This window comes from Exophiala aquamarina (assembly GCF_000709125.1).
Source record: "Exophiala aquamarina CBS 119918 chromosome Unknown aczIA-supercont1.6, whole genome shotgun sequence".
Lineage (NCBI taxonomy): Eukaryota > Fungi > Ascomycota > Eurotiomycetes > Chaetothyriales > Herpotrichiellaceae > Exophiala > Exophiala aquamarina.
The window spans coordinates 1,717,652-1,738,701 of NW_013550582.1; the positions used below are offsets into that span (position 1 = coordinate 1,717,652).

At 48.5% G+C, this 21,050-nt stretch overlaps 8 protein-coding genes across 8 annotated transcripts; 5 read left to right on the top strand and 3 right to left on the bottom strand.

Annotated features, from left to right (window-relative positions):
- Window positions 1-1,616: 1,616 nt before the first annotated feature.
- A1O9_07964 (uncharacterized protein) lies at window positions 1,617-3,458 on the bottom strand (the record flags this gene model as incomplete). Its single annotated transcript, XM_013403519.1, has 1 exon — window positions 1,617-3,458. One exon carries the CDS (start codon window positions 3,456-3,458, stop codon window positions 1,617-1,619), a length of 1,842 nt encoding a protein of 613 aa, XP_013258973.1.
- Window positions 3,459-5,306: 1,848 nt separating this feature from the next.
- A1O9_07965 (uncharacterized protein) lies at window positions 5,307-5,647 on the top strand (the record flags this gene model as incomplete). Its single annotated transcript, XM_013403520.1, has 2 exons — window positions 5,307-5,560; window positions 5,623-5,647. The coding sequence occupies 2 exons, from the start codon at window positions 5,307-5,309 to the stop codon at window positions 5,645-5,647; spliced, it is 279 nt and encodes a 92-aa protein (XP_013258974.1).
- A 225-nt stretch (window positions 5,648-5,872) lies between these two features.
- On the bottom strand, window positions 5,873-7,318 carry A1O9_07966 (uncharacterized protein; the record flags this gene model as incomplete). The annotated part of the gene is made up of 1 exon (XM_013403521.1): window positions 5,873-7,318. The coding sequence occupies one exon, from the start codon at window positions 7,316-7,318 to the stop codon at window positions 5,873-5,875; it is 1,446 nt and encodes a 481-aa protein (XP_013258975.1).
- A 1,155-nt stretch (window positions 7,319-8,473) lies between these two features.
- A1O9_07967 (uncharacterized protein) lies at window positions 8,474-10,130 on the top strand (the record flags this gene model as incomplete). The annotated part of the gene is made up of 3 exons (XM_013403522.1): window positions 8,474-8,816; window positions 8,896-9,322; window positions 9,410-10,130. The coding sequence occupies 3 exons, from the start codon at window positions 8,474-8,476 to the stop codon at window positions 10,128-10,130; spliced, it is 1,491 nt and encodes a 496-aa protein (XP_013258976.1).
- Window positions 10,131-10,790: 660 nt separating this feature from the next.
- On the top strand, window positions 10,791-11,696 carry A1O9_07968 (uncharacterized protein; the record flags this gene model as incomplete). Its single annotated transcript, XM_013403523.1, has 1 exon — window positions 10,791-11,696. The coding sequence occupies one exon, from the start codon at window positions 10,791-10,793 to the stop codon at window positions 11,694-11,696; it is 906 nt and encodes a 301-aa protein (XP_013258977.1).
- Window positions 11,697-12,753: 1,057 nt separating this feature from the next.
- A1O9_07969 (apoptosis regulator BCL-W) lies at window positions 12,754-13,505 on the top strand (the record flags this gene model as incomplete). Its single annotated transcript, XM_013403524.1, has 3 exons — window positions 12,754-13,001; window positions 13,166-13,253; window positions 13,314-13,505. The coding sequence occupies 3 exons, from the start codon at window positions 12,754-12,756 to the stop codon at window positions 13,503-13,505; spliced, it is 528 nt and encodes a 175-aa protein (XP_013258978.1).
- A 1,880-nt stretch (window positions 13,506-15,385) lies between these two features.
- On the top strand, window positions 15,386-17,644 carry A1O9_07970 (E3 ubiquitin-protein ligase hulA; the record flags this gene model as incomplete). The annotated part of the gene is made up of 4 exons (XM_013403525.1): window positions 15,386-16,551; window positions 16,604-17,035; window positions 17,091-17,486; window positions 17,545-17,644. 4 exons carry the CDS (start codon window positions 15,386-15,388, stop codon window positions 17,642-17,644), a joined length of 2,094 nt encoding a protein of 697 aa, XP_013258979.1.
- A 1,997-nt stretch (window positions 17,645-19,641) lies between these two features.
- On the bottom strand, window positions 19,642-20,964 carry A1O9_07971 (uncharacterized protein; the record flags this gene model as incomplete). Its single annotated transcript, XM_013403526.1, has 1 exon — window positions 19,642-20,964. A coding segment is annotated over one exon (1,323 nt), but the record flags the coding sequence as incomplete, so codon positions are not given.
- Window positions 20,965-21,050: the final 86 nt, after the last annotated feature.

Genomic DNA, 21,050 nt, shown 5'->3' on the forward strand with positions numbered 1-21,050 from the left:
ATTAAAGCCGTTTCGCTAGGAATAGACCTATTTTTAAGTCTTCTAGACTCGTCTATTAACTAGTTAAATAGAGGAGTTAAATCGACTCGGTTTTTAGCGTCGGCGCGTATAGTTTACGATATAATCGCTACTATTAGATCGTATTCTAGCGTTAAATTATTAAGTATTAATACTACTAGCATTTTACTCGATAAAGGAAGCGATTTTACGTATAGGTCGTCGTGTAACCTTTTTACCTTATTTAAATAGGCTTCTATATCGCTAAAGTTAGCTAATTTTATCGTAAATAGCTCTCGATATAGCTAGAATTTATTAGAAAAGCCTTTAGGCTAGTATAGCTCTTTAAGCTTTTTCTATAGTTCTAGTACTATTTATAGGCCTTTTATCTATATTAAAGGGCCGTCTTCTAGAGATAGTCGTATTAAAGCGTATACCTTAATAGAGTTTTCGAGCTCTATATTAGCATCGCTAGTAGAACTAGTAGCTCTAGTAGATCGTATAGGTTCTTTAATAGTCGATCCTAGGCCTTTTTCGATTAAATAGGCTTCTATTCGAATAGCCTATATCTCGATATTAGAGGAGCCTTTTAGTCTAGCGAACTTAAAGGTATTTAATTCTATTTTCGTTTATAGAACTAGTTCTATAAGGTTCTCGTACTTATAGACAACGAAAGTCGATGTCGGTAATAGCTAGAGCGACCCGGGCTTATAACCTATCCGGGGGACAAGGTTTAGAATCTATTATAGAAGTAGCTAAAGACCGTAGAAAGAAGGAGTAGAATATATAGTCGCTTCCTATCTTATTAAATAACTTAAGATATATCTAAGTAAAGGAGTATAGGCCTGTTTTATATAGGCGTAGGCTCCGTTATAATATCTCGTAAGTACGAGAGTAATTGCCGAGTATTCGTAAATACGAGTTAACTCCTAGGATGCTTAGAAATCAAGTTGAGTGATTTCTAATCCTATAGAATAGAATGGCGTTTTATAGAATCTTCCGTAAGGCTTAAGTATAGCCTTACCTAATGGATGCCACGTGATCCTAGCTTATATAAGCCTAATCACGTGACTAGGCGTTAATAGGGTATCGCTTAGTCTTAATATATATTATATAATATATCTACTAGTACTAATACTAAGGCTACTATTTAGTATTATTAAGAATAGTCTATATAATTATAAAATAGAAAAGTTCTATAAATAGTAAAGTTAGTATATAAGCCTATAGTACTTAGGTACGAGCCTAGCGAGTCTATAGTAGTTAGGCTAAGCCTAGCGAGCCTATAGTAATTAAGGTTTACCCTATAAGCTTATAATAAGTATCTATTATAGCCTAGCGCTACGAGCCCACGGTAATCTAGGGCTTACTAGGCTGCCCGGTCTAAAACATAGATGCTCCCGATAGGCTAATTATATATATTAAAGAGAGTCCTCTATTACTAAGTAGAAAGAAGAGATAATCCCGATCGAATGCCTTACGAGCTAAAATAGTCCTACTCCACCGAGCTAATACTAGCTACCTATAAAACTTAATAAATATAGTACTGCGCTTAGCGTGGTATTATCGCCAGTAGTTCTAGAGATAATTTCTATCCTATAATCTAAATGTTGGCCACGTCACAAGGACACGCACCATCGTAGATTTATAGACCTCCACTCGCCCCTCCCTCTATCCGTACTCAATAAACTCCTCAGCATCATCAATGCCATAAACCTTGAATAGAATCTGGCGTGACTCGCTGCTCCAGCAAGCAGCCACAAGCCCGGTGGCACTCCTTCGCCCTTTTGCTCCTTCATCAATCCACGAATATTCCCATTCTCATCCAAACCCCAGAACGGTCCCAATTTTCCTGTTATCTCCTCTCCAAGTATCGACACCACATCCTTACGATAATCCGGCTCATAGCCCGTGGCCAGCACCACTAAATCGGCCTCGATCTTCGAGCCATCACTCAGCACTATCTCCCTCGAATTTGGCCTGAAACGTTCAATGGTGACGCCCGACCTGATCCGTATGTCCCCGTCGACGATGTGCTTCGTGGTGCCGACATCAATGTAATACCCGCCGAAGTGATTGAGCACCGTTTCGTTGGGCGTGCTTGTCCGATCTAATCTGAATCCTGCGCGTTCAACTTCGTCAAAATACTCGGGATGAGCGTGCATCCACTGCTCATAGCTTCGCCTCTGGATCTCGGTGCCGATCTTGATGGGCATGGCGTAAACAAGCCGATCGGGCAGCTCGATTGGTCTGTCATGCTGATATATGGCATGCTGGCCCGCCATATACCAAGGTAGTGGATACAAGGCTGTCTTGTCGCGCTGGAGCATGGTCACGGACGAGAGTGCGTGGTTGTGCATGTCCTGCGCGATGTCGTGGGCGGCGGTGCCGGATCCGACCACTAGTCCCCGCTGGCCGCGCCAGCGAGCGCTGTTCTTGAAACATACCGTGTGCATGAGCGTTCCGGTGAAAAGGTGCTCATTTGGGTACGGCGGCGGCCGGCGCGGGTTGGTGAGGCCTGCGCCGAGCGCGATGGCCAGGTGTAGCGAATGTAGGGTCAGGTGTTGGTTGTCACGGGTAAGCGTGACGGTCCAGCAGCCGTGGGATTTGTCGAAGCGAGCGGAAGTCACCTCCGCGGACGTCCAGATGTTGATGTTGTATTTCTTGACCCAGTCACTAAAGCCACGAGCGACGGTGGGGCCCGGCAGGAAGTCAGGGTCCGAGGGGTCCCATGTGTGACCGAAGGGGAGGTTATTGACTTCGCGCATGGTGTGTTGGCGGACGGAATCGTAGCGACTTATCCATCGGTAGCCTGGGATAGCGGATCTCTCGAGGACTATGTACGATATACCCAGGGCTTGGAGGCGGCCCGCTAGGGACAGTCCACATTGGCCTCCACCGACAATGATGACGGCGTAGTTAATGCTTTGACGTGGGAAGGTTTGTTTAGGTGCTTTGAGCGGTATGTCGGGGTGGCCGTAGCCTGAGTAGTTTTCGAGCACCGTCGACAGCATCCAGATCTTCCAGGAGTTGCTGTTGCTGACCTGGGGTGCCGGAACAAAGGCAAGCGTACCAGAACAATTGCCAACGAGGTTGTCATCGGATATGCGAAAAGTGAAGCCGATGCTTACCCATGATGTGCCTCGAGCTAGACGTGCCACTCTAGGAGTACTGGAAACTTGAAAATCGCGTGGTCGTCGCGTAGCAGTTAGCTGCTTCCACATATCCAATATCTGACATTGGCTGAAGTGCGTCCGGATGTGTGGTGTGAGAGTCATCATGTCGTACCAGAGCGCATCTTCCACAAGCCATTCTTCACTGAGGTTCTCGAAAGCCTGTCGAGCCAGCGAGGGGATATGCCGAAGGTCTACATTATGAGGAATCTGGTCAGGAGGGAGATTACCCGGGAGATTCTTGATAGGAACACCAGGTCTCCATGGATTGCTTAAGACCTTGTCCATTTCGGCAACGTCGCACGGTCTAATTGCGTGAGTGAGGAGGAACGAAAGTGCCGCTAGAGAGTGAGAAGAGACAAGAATTTATCACGATTTAGGAGTTGTACTGTGCAACTTTTGAGAGTATTAAGGCTCCCCATGCTGACGCTTGGGACTCCATATATTAGGCCGGCCATATCACCAGACAGGTAAGTATAGTATGTTAGGGATCTTCGTGAAATAGATGAACTAACTAGCTCATTAATATCGACTTGGTCGCTTAAACCCCTCTAAGCGTTAAGGCTACAGGGGGGTCTCCTGTGCGGGCTGCCCCCCCCCCCCTTGTTGCACTAGTTGCGCTGCCAAACCGCCTGTACAAACCTCGCTGTCGCTCTTAATGATATATACAATTCACCATTTAGTATGGCCACCTTGCGCGGCGATAACTGCCCTACAGCGCTCCGGCATTGTCTCTATATACTTTATAAAGTCTTCTGGCTGTGGTTTATCCTACTCTTCTTGTAAATATTACCGTACTTCGGCATCTATTCTAGGAAATCGTTTCCCAATACGATATTTCAGTAATCGCCAAACATTCTCAATAGGATTAAGATCTAGTGAATGCGCTGGCTAAACCATTCGATTAATCTAATGCCTTCTATAATAGGCCCTTATTTACTTGTATAAATAGATACGCTATCTTCCATTAAAATACTTCGTATAAAGCCGATATAGTATTAAATATTACGAAGATGTTGATAAAATTAAGGTAATACTCTTTCTATATAGACCTACGAATTAAGCTTTCCCTAGGCCTTATCTATAAGGATTAAAGGGCCTTTTTTAATACTAGATATTACGCTATATACCATTACTACTAAAAATCTAGAAAATTTTAGAACTAAGTATTCCGATTAATATTTCTCTTTAGTCGTACGCGTAATATAGATCTTACCGAATACTCCTATTGTAAAGGATGCGGTATTAGTCTAACTAACTCGCTTCTACATATTAAAATCCTAGGATTAATGGGCTTTCGCCTATTGTAGACGTTATTATATATAATTAGGAGTTAAAAATAGCTTTTCTTACGCCGTACGACGATAATATTACTCTTTTTCGAATGCTATTGTTAAAGAGCGTCGATAGGCTTAATATAAGAGTATAAGTAACTTAACGAAAACACTAAGATAATCGATTAATTACTATATAGTCCTTAGAACATCGACTATAAGAACTTAAGGAGTCTAAAAACCTCGCATACGATCCGTATAGCCCCTGAGGTCTTATATACCGTGCCCCTTAGTGTTTCAGGACTAGTCTTGGCATGGGATGGGTGCTTCTAGGGTCCACCGTAGTCCTATCCCGTGACATTTGTATAGATAATTACTAGGTAAGATAACCTCCTAGAGCCTATTTTCCATGATTCCAAAGTATTCCAGAGGCTGTAGCACTGACTCATTGATCGTCATCACGAGGTTGTCTGCCTATTCCGTCGATAGTCACTTTAGCGCCAATAAGTGCCCCTACTTATTGGCACCAATGATTCTAGCGCGTACTAACTCACATAACACGTGATGCGCTAACAAAGATGGATACTAAACTATGTGAGTGACTCCAGTGACTCCAGTGATAAAATTGCCATGGTATCAGCATTTGCGATGCTTGGGATTCAATGAGTGATTTGAAATCATGGAAAAGGGGCTCATAGAGATCAAATGCCTCATAAATTTGTATATAAACAAGAACAGAGTCCATAGATTTGAAAGAGACGGAGATATCATACATGCTCGGGTGCTTGCCAAAAACATCGTAGTCAAGTACGCCAACACTACTAATCCATGTGCCGCCACTGTTGTAAGTGCACTATCAAATATGCCTTCCGCAAAGCTGCTATGGGACTCCCAGGAGATTGTCATTGTTTATTTGACTGATGAAGAACGTGTATCGGAACGAATTCCTGCAAAGTCGATGGGCAAAGCCATCTCTGCACTCCACCGTGACGGCGTGGTGGTTTTGGAGAATGCGGTCGACGTGGAGCATATGGATAAACTCAATACTATCCCCTCTGCTGAAGCCGAGATACTGGCCAGCAAGTACATGTTGACAGTGTTGATAGCCGCCTGGAGGTGCCATGCCCTCTTCAGGACATCAATCCTTGGCTGACAATCAACGCTTTCTTTCCGTGCAGAACTCCCGACAACACATTTCAATGAAAGCTCGGTCACCGGGTGAACCAACCGGCAACATGGCCCAGGGTCCGCCTCTAGAGCCAGAGTCGATGCATATCGTCATCCTGCCCTTCCTCTTGGTCATCGTCCATGTCCTCGTCGGTATCATCTTCATACATGGTACGAGCACACGAAGTTCGAAATATCTTACCACTTTGCAAAAAGAGTACGACGCTTCACAACAACTACTATTGTGCATCTGTTTTGCTGTTAAACCTTCGTTCTCCAATCCCACTTCCAACCAAGACAAGCCCACCGACTGAGGATGAAGGTGAGGAGAGAAAGTCCCAGGATGGCGCACATGAAGGCAACCAGCACCTGCGGGGAGATAGCCTCGACGAGTTCTCCGCTGATGGGAACACCAATGAGTGTAGCCAAGGAAGCCACAAAGTAAAGAGTGCCATAGTACCGACCGAACTGGTCGGCCTCGCACAGCTGACCAATACAAGCAGGTGTCAGAGCCATCCAAGAACCAGTCCCGAACCCAAACAAGGCGGTGAACGCGTACAGAGCAGCAAGGCTGGTGTGGCCGAATGGAAGCCAGAGGACGAGCATGACGATCAGCGTGAAGATGATCATTATCAGCAGTGTGTTGAAGCGGCCGATCTTGTCCGAGATGTAGCCTGGGATGATTCGTCCGAAGCAGGATACGCCGTTCATCACGGAGATGATGTAGAACCCTGTGTCTGGTGGATAGTTCGATCCGAAGTTTGCATACGTTGGGAGGATTCCTAATGCGCCGAAAAGGACAATCTCGAAGCCGAACACGCTGATAGTAAGAAAGGTGAATTTCAGATCGCCGAACAAGCCGAGTGATAAGAGCCTTCTATTTCGTGCTTCGGGTGATGGAGGCAGTCGCGGCTTCATGAGAAGATTGGCGATGATCAGGCACGCGAGAAAGACGAAGCCGAGGATACGGATGGACCACGCATAACCATATTTTGGTAATGCGCTTCTCAGGATCAGAGGGATGGTGGTGCCACCTAGACTGGAGCCAACCATTGCGATGCCGTGAGCCATACCACGTCTTCTCTTGAACCAATGGCTTACCACAGCCAATCCTGTCGTGCACAGTGAGGCGCCTCCTAGTCCTCCTAAAAAGCCCAAGCAGAGAAGAAAATGCCAATACAATTTGCATTCCGCCAAGAGGAAAATCATCATGATGTAGCAGATACTTCCGCTCAACGCGATCCAACGCGGCCCGTAGCGATCAAAGAGTGGCCCAACCCAAATTCCAAGGCCAAGAGAGAGGTACACAAACACGGAAGGTATCCAGCCAACATCGCGAGCTGTGTAGTGAGAGAGCTGATTGGTTTGAAGGTATTCTTGAATGGTGCCAATCGAGACCATGAACCCGAACGAGGCGTACAGTCCGAGAAATGCTCCGAACAGTACGAGCCATGCTTGTAGACCACCTTCGGGGAACTCATCTTGTGGCGAACTGATTCCACTATCGTCGACGTCGACGACGACAGGGATTCCAGAGCGACGTTCGAAGCCTGGAGCGGTCTGTGACTCGAGGTCGTTTTGCTGGAGTGGAAGCTTTTGCTCTGGGCTTCCTTCGCGAGGATATTTTACCGACCCCACATCTTGCTGCGGCCGATCACTGGTATTGGTTGCAACGAGTTGGACTGCAGGTGACGAGACGACATCCATTGAAATCACAAAGATGGTCAATGGTGGTACTCGAACTTCCAAACCCCGTATAAGAAGAGCTCGTAGTTCTCATCGCAATATTTGTGAGTTGAATTAGTCATGTTGAAAGCTTTGGCACGCCCTAGAGCATCCCGCGCATCTTTACTAGTGAAAAACGCCTTTTTGTGGGAAGAGTCGCTCTTCTCCGTTTATTGATGCAGTAATGAGTCAGTGAAGGATTGTAGATCCTAACTCGGACTACTGTCGGAGGGGATTCGCAATTCCTGCATACGGCCAGTGTCAATCACACGCATTTGAAACATACGAATACACCTCCCAGACTTGTAGATGGTGTTATGATATCCATCTGGCAAGGTCGAGCGTCAGTCTGGTGCATGTTCTTTGCTCCCGAGAGCCGCCTGCCTCACATTTACCGTGTTGGAAATGTTAACTCCCCGGCGATTAAACCCGGCCAATGCATTTCGCTGCGAGTCTCTCCCAAAGATTATGGTCCCCGTCCAATCAGTAGGACTGGCCAGCCTCGTCATCTGGCTCGTTATTTGGTTGGTGCTGGGCGAACGTCCTGAGTGACTCTTGTTGCTTAGAAGGTTCTCAACGTTCTTGATTCCCTTGCAAGCTGGGTTCAGAACCTGTAATTCCGTTAGAAGCATCACCGGCTGCGATCGACCCGCCACATCGTCAACGCTTGAACGGCTTCCTCATCAAATTATCCCTACTCCGTATTAAGGAACGAATGAAAATCGGTTGGTTAAGCGATTTCGCGCTTGGGTTGAGCTGGTCTCGATCAGGAAATTTCATCTGGCTTGGCAGACAGCCGAATGGTGCCGGCGGCATGCCCGAGTATCTTGTCATCAACATCTGCTCTATTCAGGGGAGAACGACAGTTTCCTCATTGTCATCTCAGGCGTGTAATGTTTGTGCCGCAATCCTACATACTAGTACAGACACGCTCGCGAAGCTTGATGGTGACATCAGACGACAGGTTGTGCCAACGTGGCCTCGCGATCATTCCAACTTGTCTACCTAATGCAAAAATCATCCTTTCGAGAATTCAGGTTGTGAATCAATTCCACAGGTTGTCATCTGACTTCGCGCATGATGGCCCCACCTAAATGTAAGTTGCTCCTAGAATACAAGAAAATAAGCGTGCTATCAATGAGACCAAGCTTACTCAACACGCGCAATGCGCCTGGTCAATTAGATGCAGCAGGTATACACTTTGTTGACAGTAAGACTGGCCAAGATTCGAAACCAGACCGCCGTAAAGAGACGATGAGCCATGCGGCGAAGGCTCAATGGAAGCAACGAAAGAAAGGGCCCCTGCAGTCATGGATCAATCCTTGCCAAAGCATCAAACGTGCGAAGACAAATTCAGGATGGTCAGAAGAGAGTCGCTCGCCTCGGCCGTTGCCCAGACTGAAGATGGTTGGCGGATACTTCTGTGGAACCGAGTTACCGCCGGGGATCGAGCCTGGCGTAATTCAAGAGTTGGTCAACGGTAAGCAAGGGTGCTCAACATTTACTTGACCCGCCTTTGTTCTTCTCCCCAAGGGACTGACCCGGGATCACTATTGCAGTCATCGAGCTAGGAAAGTATGGCACATACCCCTACGAAGTCTGTCTCCACGTACACGCCGTAGAGCGAGGCTGGTTTCCTTACATGATTAGTGATATCTGCTGTATCCATTCAATGATGTTCGGGCTCCGCGCCTTTCTTGACAAGACACGAGACAGCAGGAAGAACAAAAGCCTAGCGGCTTTTCACCATTCTCAAACCTTGCAGCATCTGCAAGCTCGGATCAATGCCTTCGAGAAGGATCCGAATGCCTTCGTCTTTGACGATTCAACCATAATGGTTGTCATCAACTTGGCCATGACTGCCGAGTTCGAGGGTGACCTTACCACGGTACGAACCCATGTAGATGGCCTTCTCAAGATGGTCAGCCTCAAGGGCGGGCTCAGGTCTCTGAGTATGCACAATAATTTACAAGTCAAAGTCTGCAGGTAGGTTCTCGACGGTTGCTCTTGCAGGATGGCAAATCTTGACGATTTGTCACTGTGTAAAGTTGTCCGAACTGACCAGAGATATAGGGCAGACATAGCTCTTGGGTTACACCAGGGCACGTCTCCACGCCTCTTTCGGGACGACATCAACTGGGATTGTTTTATCGCAGGTCGCGGGCTGATTCGGTGTAGCCACAAGCCGCATGAGGCGCAGATAGGTGGCTTCATAGACGGACTCAACCAACAATTGAGTAACTGCTGGAAGGACATCCATGCATTTTGCTGTCTCAGCAACATGGCATATCAGACAGGTGGCAAGTTTTCTCCAGAGACTTACAATGAGATGATGATCTCCATCTTTTATCGACTTATGCATCTGTCTTTCACGGATGATGGGATGCAACGGCTCATTCGCATCGGCTTGCTGACCTATTGCTCGACTATCTTTTTGATTCGAATGTATCAGGCTAATCCCTTCAGTCGACTTCATGACCTTTTTAGCACCGAGCTCCGAGTGAATTTTCAGTCGACAAGTAGATGTTTGCCACAATCGGTCCTTTTTTGGTTGTTGATGATATACAACTTGGTGGCATATAAAGACTCTTGTCGGACGGAATGGCAAACTGTGTGGCTGGATGAAACCATAGCACTCGACAAAACGGCCACTTGGTCTGATGCTAGCACCTTGTTGAAGTCCGTCATGTGGGTTGATTTTGTTCACGATGCTGCAGGGATGAAAATCTTCGATGCAGCCGTTGAGCGTCTTGGTGGGTCGGGGTTGAATGATGAAAGTGCTACAACCTCCTGAGCACCGAAGTTATTGCGCGCTTGCAATAGTATAACGTTGGTCTGTAGCTCATCAGAACAGTTATCTTGTCCAATTTGTGGTTGGGAGACAAGAATGCGTTAAAGGATAATGTACCAGAAAGATGTGGCTGTTGCTCAACTGGAATAGCAACAACTTATCCCCGATATAATGAGCGTAAGAGCCGGACGGCACTCGATAAATCCGTTCACGGGCATATGGGCAGAAGCAGAATTCCCAAAACGCCGCAAGCTGCAGAGCAATTGAGCATTGACATACCTGCCTGGGGAGCCTTGCGAAAATGCCAAGAGCATTAAGACTTCCCTTTGGAGACTAGCTTGACGATAGTTGACGTGTAGGCTTCGTTAAACTACTGCTTGACTGGTTCGATACGCATCAGGATTCGAGGACTCTAAATCATAGTGGGCCCAGTCTGGAACAGGGAGAAACGCAAAGACATGGACGACTTCCTCATTGTGATCTTCAATGTCGTATAAAAAGGGGGCTCGTCCTGCCCAACAAGTAGAAATAAGAGTGAGATTACTAACATAGTCTTTTCTTCCTCCGGCCTTCTAATAAATAACTTTGAGCATTCTACGACTGAAGATGTTTTCGCAACGCAGCAAGAATGAAGACCAGACTATTGGGCGCCCATCTAAGGACATGGACCCTCTGCCTAAGAACATATTTTCTATATTCATCCAAAACCAATTCCGCACCACAATTGACCTTCCGACCAAGGAAAAATACCTTGAGGTCGAGGGTAGATGTGCAGTTGTAACGGGCTCAAACACAGGACTGGGGTTCGAAGCATCGAGGCAGCTCCTGTCTCTTGGATTGTCGCATCTTGTGATGGGAGTGAGGTCTCTCGCGAGAGGAAAAGAAGCGGCGGATAAGCTTCAAGCAGCGAATCCTTCTGCCAAGATCGATGTTTGGCAGCTCGATATGGAGTCATATAAATCTGCTCAAGCCTTTGCTCAAAAGTGCGACGAAGGACTTCCTCGCGTCGATATCGCCATCTTGAATGCCGGTGTCTTCTCAGCAAATTTCTCGAGTGTCGCAGAAACTGGGCACGAAAAGACCATGCAAGTCAATCACTTTGGCACGGCATTACTGACGCTTCTGCTGTTGCCTATTCTGAAGCGAAAGCCAGTTGGAAAAGAACCACCACGGCTTATAATCGTCAATTCACTCACCGCTCATATGTGCAAGGTACCCAACAGAGAAATACGACCATTCCTACCATCATTTGATGATACTACAGTGCTCCCTTTCGATATGGAAGAACGATATGGAGTCTCCAAAATGGTGAACCAATTGTTCATTGTGGAGCTAGCTGGAAGAGTCAAACCTCAAGACGTGATTATCAATATGGTTGATCCAGGCCTTACAAAGGGCACCGGGCTTGCTCGCGATGCGAATTGGCTGGTTCAAATCCTAATGAAGTTGTTCCTTGCCGTGGCGGCAAGGCCTTTGGACAGGGGAGCAGCGTCGTATCTCGATGCTGCCTTTGGACATGGTGAAGAATCTCATGGTTGTTTCCTCATGAGCCTTAAGGTTAGCCCGTAAGTTCGGTTCCCGTGATACTATTCATGCATGGAATGCCAGGAACACTCGCTAACCGACTCGCTTACTCATCTGCTTTGTAGACTCTGCGGCTGGTACTATGCCGATAACAAAGCATTAGTGAAGCCCATCTGGGAGGAGACACTTCGAGAACTGAGCTTCGTTGGGCCAGAGCAAATCATTGCTTCAATGCAATGAGGATGCAACGTTCCTTTGGGGCATTTGTATTTGCCAGGAGTGGGAGACCGCGGCTGAGTACCGTGAGGCGAGATGCAGTGCAAGCGTCGGAGCAGCTGGACATTTATTAAGCGCTTATCGCTAATCTAAATTGAAGGCTTGAAATTCACTTGGGCAAGACAGATGAGCTAGTCAATTGTTTATTTCCGAGAGACATGCTCAGAAGTGACAAGGACTGAACTGTACCGCCAGATGATTTGGTAGCTTTGTTGTTGGTGACGGAGTCAAGGAGATGCTGCTTTTCGTATTCGCTGGAATTTACTTTACCAGACACTAAAGCGGCGGGGGACTAATCGGTGCTAATGGATTTAGTATTAATCCGGGTTCTTGGCAGGCACCGGATGCGGCGAGGCACGACGCAATTAGTATTAGTTGGCGGGTCTTTTTTCCCAGTCGGCGTCTGTATCTTGCATCTGCGTTTTCGACATATCATCACAGGCCGCAAATTTCGCAGGCACCTTGTTCACGTCTGAGTCGCAGCAAACCTAGTCCCGCGTCCAACCATTTTAACTCATTCTCAAACGCATACGGATTTCCCATTCGTATAGCCAAACGCGTCTCGGTTTGAGCATACCAAACTCCCATACCATCATTTACAAGCCCTCCAGACCGATACAATCACAGAGTAAGATGGCTGATGAACACGAAGTCAAAGATGAGCACACAGAGCCTCAGGCAGAAGGCGGTGAAGAGGTGAGTGAAGTTTGCACTAGTCTGAAGAGATGCAGGTAGCCGAACGATGCGAAGAGGGCACGGCAGGCTTCCATGGCTTGCGGGGTGCAAATCAAACTGACAGAAGTACTTGTAGGAAGAGATCGCCGCAATGAAGAGACGCGTGGCCGAGATGGAGTCCGAAGCAGCCAAACTACGAGAGATGCAAAGCCACCTCGAATCACAGTCCGAAGCGGTGCCGCGAGAGGATCGAGAAGACGTGGATGCGCGTAGCATCTTTGTGGGAAATGTCGACTATGCGGCCACTCCGGAAGAGATTCAAGCACATTTTGCAAACGGACCAGGCTCGATCAACCGAGTGACTATCCTGCTGGACAAGTTTACTGGTCATCCAAAGGGGTGGGTCTGAACTTTCTGAAGCACAAGCACAAGAACCAGCTATTTCTGCACAAACAAGTCTACGCGTTTCAAGAGCTGGATACTGCTCAAGAATCATTTCAAAAGTCAAAATCATTTCATGCTACCTGGCAAGAGATGGGATCGCTAATGGTACTTTCGCGCAGGTATGCATATGTGGAATTCTCCGAGGCTGCATTGGTGGCACAAGCATTGGTTCTGAATGAGAGTCTCTTTCGCGGTCGCAATCTCAAGGTGAGCCCATGGTTAAAAGTCTGGTTACATCGATGGGAGTACTAATCGGACCCTGTTCAGGTCGTGCCTAAGCGGACGAACCTTCCCGGCATGACTAGAGGTGGCCGAGGAAGAGGAGGTCCGCCACGAGGCGGTCGTGGAGGATTTGGCGGCCGAGGAGGCTTTGGTGGCTACGGTGGTGGCTATGGCAGTCCTCGAGGCGGACCACGAGGAGCTTATCGAGGCCGTGGCCGCGGATATGCTCCTTACTAGGCCATAGGTCAACAGGTCAACAATGCGAAGCCGAGCATTGATGGTTGACATGGTACCGAATATCCGGGATGATATTGATTGACGGTACACTTGAGTTCCCATGGGATAAGGAATTGGGCTTAGCTGGTCTTGGTCTTCAGCCGGGCATGGAAATGGATACTACCCGCGCTTCTGCATTGTAAGGCATCAACGTCGATCAGGCCAAACTTGAGGGACAAAGGCGAGACTCTCGAGAGGGAGTGAGAGACTTGATACTGGCGTTTGGGCTACCTGATTGAACTGTGGTTGAGGCCTGTCTCCTTTCACCCTAATGGACGGGGATCTGATACAATTAAAAGTAACAAATAATCAAGTGACAGTGTGAAAGAAAGGTAGGGTCCAAGGATGAGATGCTCTGCCTCGACTGTGCCACCAGGCTTTATAATTGAGTTATCGGCGAGTAGGACCTGGGTAAGGAGGCATTAATACGCAGGAAATAGTGGTGCCCTGATTCGGCCACGTATGTAGGTAGAATGATGTAAGCGGGACTCGAGTCTCTTGTTACCCACTTGTCTTGGGGTGCTTGTGAGGCGGAAATCTGGTCACGGAGGCAAAAAGGACAACTCTGCGCCCGGGTGGATGGTGGATATGACCCGTAGCCAGTGGTCAGCACTGCGGCAAAGGGCACAGGTTACCAGGTACGAGAGAATACTGCGAGTAGAGTGGTAGTAGTAGGACTGGGCACGGACTGGGCCAACTAGATACTACCTCCTCTTCTCCCCTCTTCAGGCTCGTTGTCTGTTTGAATCCCAACTAGGATCCTGTTGTATTCTATTCTGCAATCATTATGCAATCATGACATGAACAGGCACCATCATATTCCTCCTGGCGCCCTTCCTCGCAGAAAGCAGAGGCAGAACCGCGAGAATCCGCTTTGGCTCTTAGCGTTCCGAGCCAGTCGAGCTGCGCCCCGTCCTCGTCCACTTCGACTTCCACCTCCACCTCTTGTCTTGAGTCTTGACTGCTGCCGACAGCCAACTACTACTACTCACCCGTACAATTGGCCCTGGCTCACGTCCCTTGCGAATACGATCTCGCCGCTGCCCGGTCGCTTGCCAATATCAAACACCTCCATTGTCTTCACCTGCACTCACTTCTTTCCATCGACAAAACACCCATCCTCTCGTCTCTCCATTCTTACACTTACCCCGCCGCGCCTCTCCTCTCCTTGCATCAAACCTCGACACCCAAAGCTGCTTTGCGGCGACTAAAGCCAGGATGCCTGAGGGGAACCTGCCTGCGTACGTGTCTACCGTCAACTTTGACCCCCCGCTGGCTCCAGCTGACCACTGCAAAACAGAGAACCCAATCTTCGAGTAACCAGTCTGTCACTTCCTCCCCTTTGACTCGTCGTCTCGTTGTGCTCCTGTCCTAACTCCTTTGCTAGTCATCGCCGCCGATGGCCTCTACAAAAGAGATGTCTTCCGTAAGTTTTCTGCCATTGCGTCCCATCCACCTTTATCGCTGAGACACAAGAAGGATTTCCGGACCCCTTCGCCGTTGCGACGATTGGAGGAGAGCAGACCAAGACCACCTCGGTCATTAGAAAGACGCTGAATCCCTATTGGAATGAAGTATTTGATATGTCAGTCACTTCCCGACCCACTCTGGGCCCAGTCACCTGCACACTGAACTGACTCTGGCCCCAGGCGAGTGACAGAAGACAGCATTCTCGCCATACAAATCTTCGACCAAAAGAAGTTTAAAAAGAAGGACCAAGGTTTTCTGGGAGTCATCAATATCCGCATTGGCGATGTACTCGACCTAGAGATGGGCGGAGACGGTGCGCTCGAGTGCTTCGCGTTCACCCCGTTGTCTTACTGACTGCCTGCCCACCAGAAATGCTCACCCGTGACCTTAAGAAGTCCACCGATAACCTCGTTGTTCATGGCAAACTTATTGTCAATCTCTCCACCAATTTAACCGCCCCTCCACCCACTCAGCAGAACAGACCTGCACCAAGCACCGCTTCCAGCGTCAACGGCTCCAACCCATACCCTAGCAACACCAACTTGAATCAAACCATCCCCGTCCGTACTAGGAGCCCTGCCCCTTCTCGAACGGCCACTTCTGGCTCGGGAGAAGCAAGAGCCTCTGCCACAGCTCTTAACGGCTCCGGCCCACAATCGCAGTCCAACGGCCCTTCCGGAAGACAAGGCGGTTTCAGCTCCTTTGAGGACAGCCAAGGACGTTTGCCTGCCGGTTGGGAGCGTCGAGAAGACAATCTAGGTCGAACGTACTATGTCGATCATAACACGAGGACTACCACCTGGACCAGGCCATCAAACCATCTGAGCGAATCCGAGGCTAGAAATCGTGTCGAAGCAAACATGCAGATAGAACGACAACGGCATCAGAATCGTATGCTGCCAGAGGATCGTACTGGCGCCAACTCACCCAATCTGCAAGATTCCAGAGGAGGCTCGCCTTCTCAGCCCAACGCCGTGCAGATGATGGCCACCGGTGCTACCACTGCTGGAACTGGTGAACTCCCAGCTGGCTGGGAGCAAAGGCATACCCCCGAAGGCCGAGCTTACTTTGTTGATCACAATACTCGAACCACTACCTGGGTCGATCCTCGACGACAGCAATACATTCGCATGTACGGTAATAACCCCGCAGGCAACAATACCACCATCCAACAACAGCCGGTGTCGCAGTTGGGTCCGCTACCCAGTGGTTGGGAAATGCGTCTTACCAACACTGCTCGTGTTTACTTCGTGGATCACAACACAAAGACCACCACCTGGGACGACCCACGGCTGCCATCTTCTCTCGATCAAGGTGTACCACAGTACAAGCGCGACTTCCGGCGAAAATTGATCTATTTCCGATCCCAGCCGGCACTGCGCATTCTTTCTGGACAGTGCCATATCAAAGTCCGACGTGGCGCAATCTTCGAAGATTCCTATGCTGAGATTATGAGGCAAAGTGCCACTGATCTCAAGAAGAGACTGATGATCAAATTTGATGGTGAGGACGGTCTCGACTATGGCGGTCTTTCTCGGTAAGTCTGAGGTTCCTTGCTCTAGATCTAGCTCCACTGATATGTCCTTTAGCGAATTCTTCTTCCTTCTCTCGCACGAAATGTTCAATCCATTCTACTGCTTGTTCGAATACTCTGCGCATGATAATTACACCTTGCAAATAAACCCCCATTCCGGTATCAACCCGGAACATCTCAACTACTTCAAGTTTATTGGCCGAGTCGTCGGACTTGCTATTTTCCATCGTCGCTTCCTGGATTCCTTCTTCATCGGTGCATTCTATAAAATGATGCTACGAAAGAAAGTTGCAATCAATGATATGGAAGGTGTCGATGAAGAGTATCATAAAAACTTAACCTGGACCCTGGATAACGATATCACCGATATCCTGGATCAGACTTTTGCCATTGAAGACGAGCAGTTTGGTGAGACCAAGACGATCGACTTGAAGCCTGGTGGAAGAGACATTCCCGTCACAAACGAAAACAAGAGAGAATATGTTGAGTACGTTTCACAATCCCGCCTCCCGTCACACTGTAATATGGCTAACTTTCCCTAGGCTTGTTACTGAATGGAAGATTCAAAAGCGAGTCGAAGAGCAGTTCAATGCTTTCATTACCGGATTCAATGAGTTGATTCCGGCCGACCTGGTCAACGTTTTCGATGAACGTGAACTTGAATTGCTTATTGGCGGAATTGCTGATATAGATGTTGAGGACTGGAAGAAACATACCGATTATCGTGGTTATCAAGAACAAGACCAAGTCATTCAAGACTTCTGGAAAGTTATTCGGACATGGGATGCTGAACAGAAGAGTCGTCTTCTGCAATTTGCGACAGGAACTTCGCGTATTCCTGTCAATGGTTTCAAAGATTTGCAGGGCAGTGATGGACCCAGACGTTTCACCATCGAGAAGGCCGGTGAAATCAACGCCCTTCCGAAAAGTCATACTTGGTACGTTGTCACTGGACACTTTGTGACGTTTTGACGAATCACTACTAACAAAGCTCAGCTTCAATCGTCTCGACTTGCCTCCGTACAAGACCTATGAGGTGCTCAACAGCAAGCTATCAACCGCTGTGGAGGAAACATTAGGATTCGGCCAAGAATAGAGAAGAAAAAATTCCCCAGCTGATCAGATTGCCGGGAATTTTTCTCGGATTGTAGATGGAAAGCTTACAAGGACTACTACGTATTGGCGACTAGGCAGGAACAGGGCGTTGTTGTCTGGCACATGCATTAGGTGGTGCTCTTACCGGAAATCTTTCAAAGTTGAGTCAAGTTAGGTCAGCCGAGTATACTGGGTCCTGGGCAGACCAAGGGCCCTCGGGGCCATTACCAGACCCAAATACAACGAATTGCAGTACGAGGTATAAGGTGCGGTGCGGTGCGGTGCGGTGCAGTGGGGCTACAGATCTGTATGCGAAGCACATTCCTTCCTTTCTTTTTCCTTTTAGAGCAAGCGAAGGGAGAGGGATCTCCAGTGTGGTACAGAGGACGCAATACTCGGTAATTAATTATGGCTAGTGACAATAAATCGGTGAGCTGGCGACTGTTGGCCATTGACCATGCATGACTAGCCGATTACGACCTGGCCTGGAGTACGAGGACCTCAGGTATCGAACGAAACCAAGAGAACGAGAGTCGGTTGTATCGCCGCCTCGATCGGATAGGATAGTACAGCGTATGAGGTGGAATCCTCTCGACCTGGGCCAAACAATCCATATTTACATACTCAACAGGGACCTCGATGCGACCATCTTAGCTCAGAAGGGCAGCAGGTCCTTTCACTCGATGCCCCTTTCCTGCCCTTTGCTTGGCCTGCTTGGTCCTCCCTCACCGACGAGCCAGTTATGCAGCTCCATCAAAGGAAGAACCATGTATGTGCCTGATGCATGATTTCGCTTCCTTGATACTGGCCAGGACCTGGGTATTTATTTGCCTTTACCCTTCTATTGTGCCTGTCGGGGGAAATATCTGCGTAGTCCCCCAGCTAAGACCTCTCGGGGGAAAGGAAGGAAAGGATGTGGTGCCGCTGTAGTAGTCTCCGGAAGAAGTCGTTGTTGAAGAACTATTATCCCCCGTCACGTCACGATTAGGTTGTCAGATGGTACCCTTGTGGATGTAGAGCTAGAAAAGAAAAAAAAGCTGGCCTTTCTACAGGAAGGAGAGACACGAACGCGAAGGAATCACGGGCGGTTGGAGCAGACGAGACAGATGAATGCAGATGCTATTCGTGTGGATAGGTCGAGATGGTATCTGTGGGCTCACGGGGGCTGAGCGTTTTCTGGTTGGAGAGTCATGCAATGTTACTACGAAGTAACACGGAAGGGCCGATATCAGATTGCTCTTCTCGTACTCCTTTCTATTGTTCATGATGGTGGTCTTTTCACTATCTAGCTACGTATCTCCTTCGTCAGGCGATGAGAGAGGTCAGATGTGTACGTTCCCCCCTGGTGGGACCCTGAAGCGGGATGGGATGTCGACGGATTTGCGAGGAAATGTTGGAGTAGCTGGCATGGCCGGGCTTTTCGGGCTCTAAGGATTATGGTAAGGGTGGTGCCAATGCCCAAGCCCACCCTTCCGGCGAATATGGCGGCGGGTTGTCGCTGTGAGTGGAAGGTAGTGTAATTGTGTCAGTGACAGGGGCAATGTCAACCTGAGCCGCCCCATTATCTGCTGTGGAGGCCAAGGTGTCTGTTAGAGCTGCATTTGTTTGCTGCACGTGAGATCGGGAACGGTGCTGCGATGTTGTAGCTGTTGGGTGCTCAAGCAGATCAGAGGCATATGGCGCAGGCTCTGGGTCATCGACAGCTTCGCTACGTTCAAGAGTCTTCCTTCTGTTTTCGTGATAGTCTGTCCACATATCTCTTTCGCAGAGAGAACTAGATCCATTTGAGCTGCTGTCTAGCGCTTCCTCGTCGTATTCATTATCTGACTCCGATGCGAGGATCTCCCATTTCTGGGTGAGGAATTTGCCAAATCCAAATGCCGCAAGCTTACTTTTCAAGTTCAAGCTGCTTCTACTTTTTGTAGACTCGGAAGTGGTCACGCGATACATCGAGCCTTGTTGTGATTCCTCATATTTTTGGCGGGAATCCTCGGTATTCCATAATTGGACCATCTTCTTGTACTCTAAGACCGTCGCGTGGAAGCCGTAGTCCGCTCTGATGACTACTTGAATTTGGTAGGGGTCCATCCCTTGGTTCACTGAGAGATCGAGGATGGTGGCTTTGAGTTCATGCCACTCTTTACAGCGACGTGGAGATATGGATGGGATGCTCGAATGAAACTGAAGGAAGTCGTTATATTTCTCGATATTGGTCCGTGCGAATGTGGAGGTGGCATTCTCCTTCAAACATGCTACATCAGCGTCCATGTTGGGGCGAGGAAAATCGTGACAGAAGCGCCCCAAGTAAAGAAGAAACTTCTGGCTATACGTCCAATAGCCTCTCTTGGAGTGATAGACGGCTTCGCCACTCGGGGCTTGCTCCGGTCCCATATAGGCTCGATAATTGATCGTATCAAGATGACGAACGAATTGAGGTAGATCCGCACCCGGATCATCCTGTACCGCTTCGTCGCCTCTCATCTCACGTCTGGACATTGTCATAGACTTGAAGCGTTTGCGGTTGTATTCCTCCAAGTCGGCTTGCCGAGAAGCTGCGTTACGAGCTCGGGCGTCAATCATCTTTTGGTTCCAGTGGTGACGTGTAGTGCCTCCAATTTGCCGCGGAAGAGACTTGTTACACCACAAGCAGATACGTCGTCGGTCTTTATCTTCCTCGAGCGGATTGGTGCAATCGAGGCCATGGCATTGAGTTTCTGCTGATGAAACGGCTTCCCAATTTTGTCGGTCTTTGCACTCAAGGCATATTGTACCATCCACTTTCAGAGTACAAGTGCAACATTCTCTCGTACTGCCACCTGGGTCGTACCATGGAGTTCTTGAAGCGCTGTTCTTGGACCCATGAAGTGGGAAGCGGCGGCCCTTGCTGTGATTCCCATCATCCCAGCACACCCTGCAAAGATATCGGACTCGATTCTGGAAGGTATTCTCCCTTCCACGCGAGAAGGACGATTGCACAATGCAAGCGTCGCAAATAGGCCGGGAACAGTATCGACATGGCTTAGGAGAGAGGTTCCTCTTCGCATGCTTGGGAGCCGAGCATTCGAAGGGAGCCAAATCTTTTAGCCTCTTCCAGGACGGTGTGTTGTGTTGACCGATATTGAGTGATTTTCGAGGACGACGTTGGCTCCCAGTAGGCAAGTCCTCATGGGGTTCTGGGAATCCGTGCAATCCAGCTCGCAGAGCGGAACTAGATCGAGAAAGCGTGATCAAATCTCCCACCGGTAGATAAGCACTCAAAGCTTCGGCGACTGGCCACAGTCTGATGGACGACTCTAGTCCTGGTGAATTTTCCTGCTCCATGATCACGACAAAGTGGTCATCACTCTGTGATAATGGTTTCGATTAGATGAGAGACAAGTGCTCGTTGGGGAGACTTTCTTCCAGGT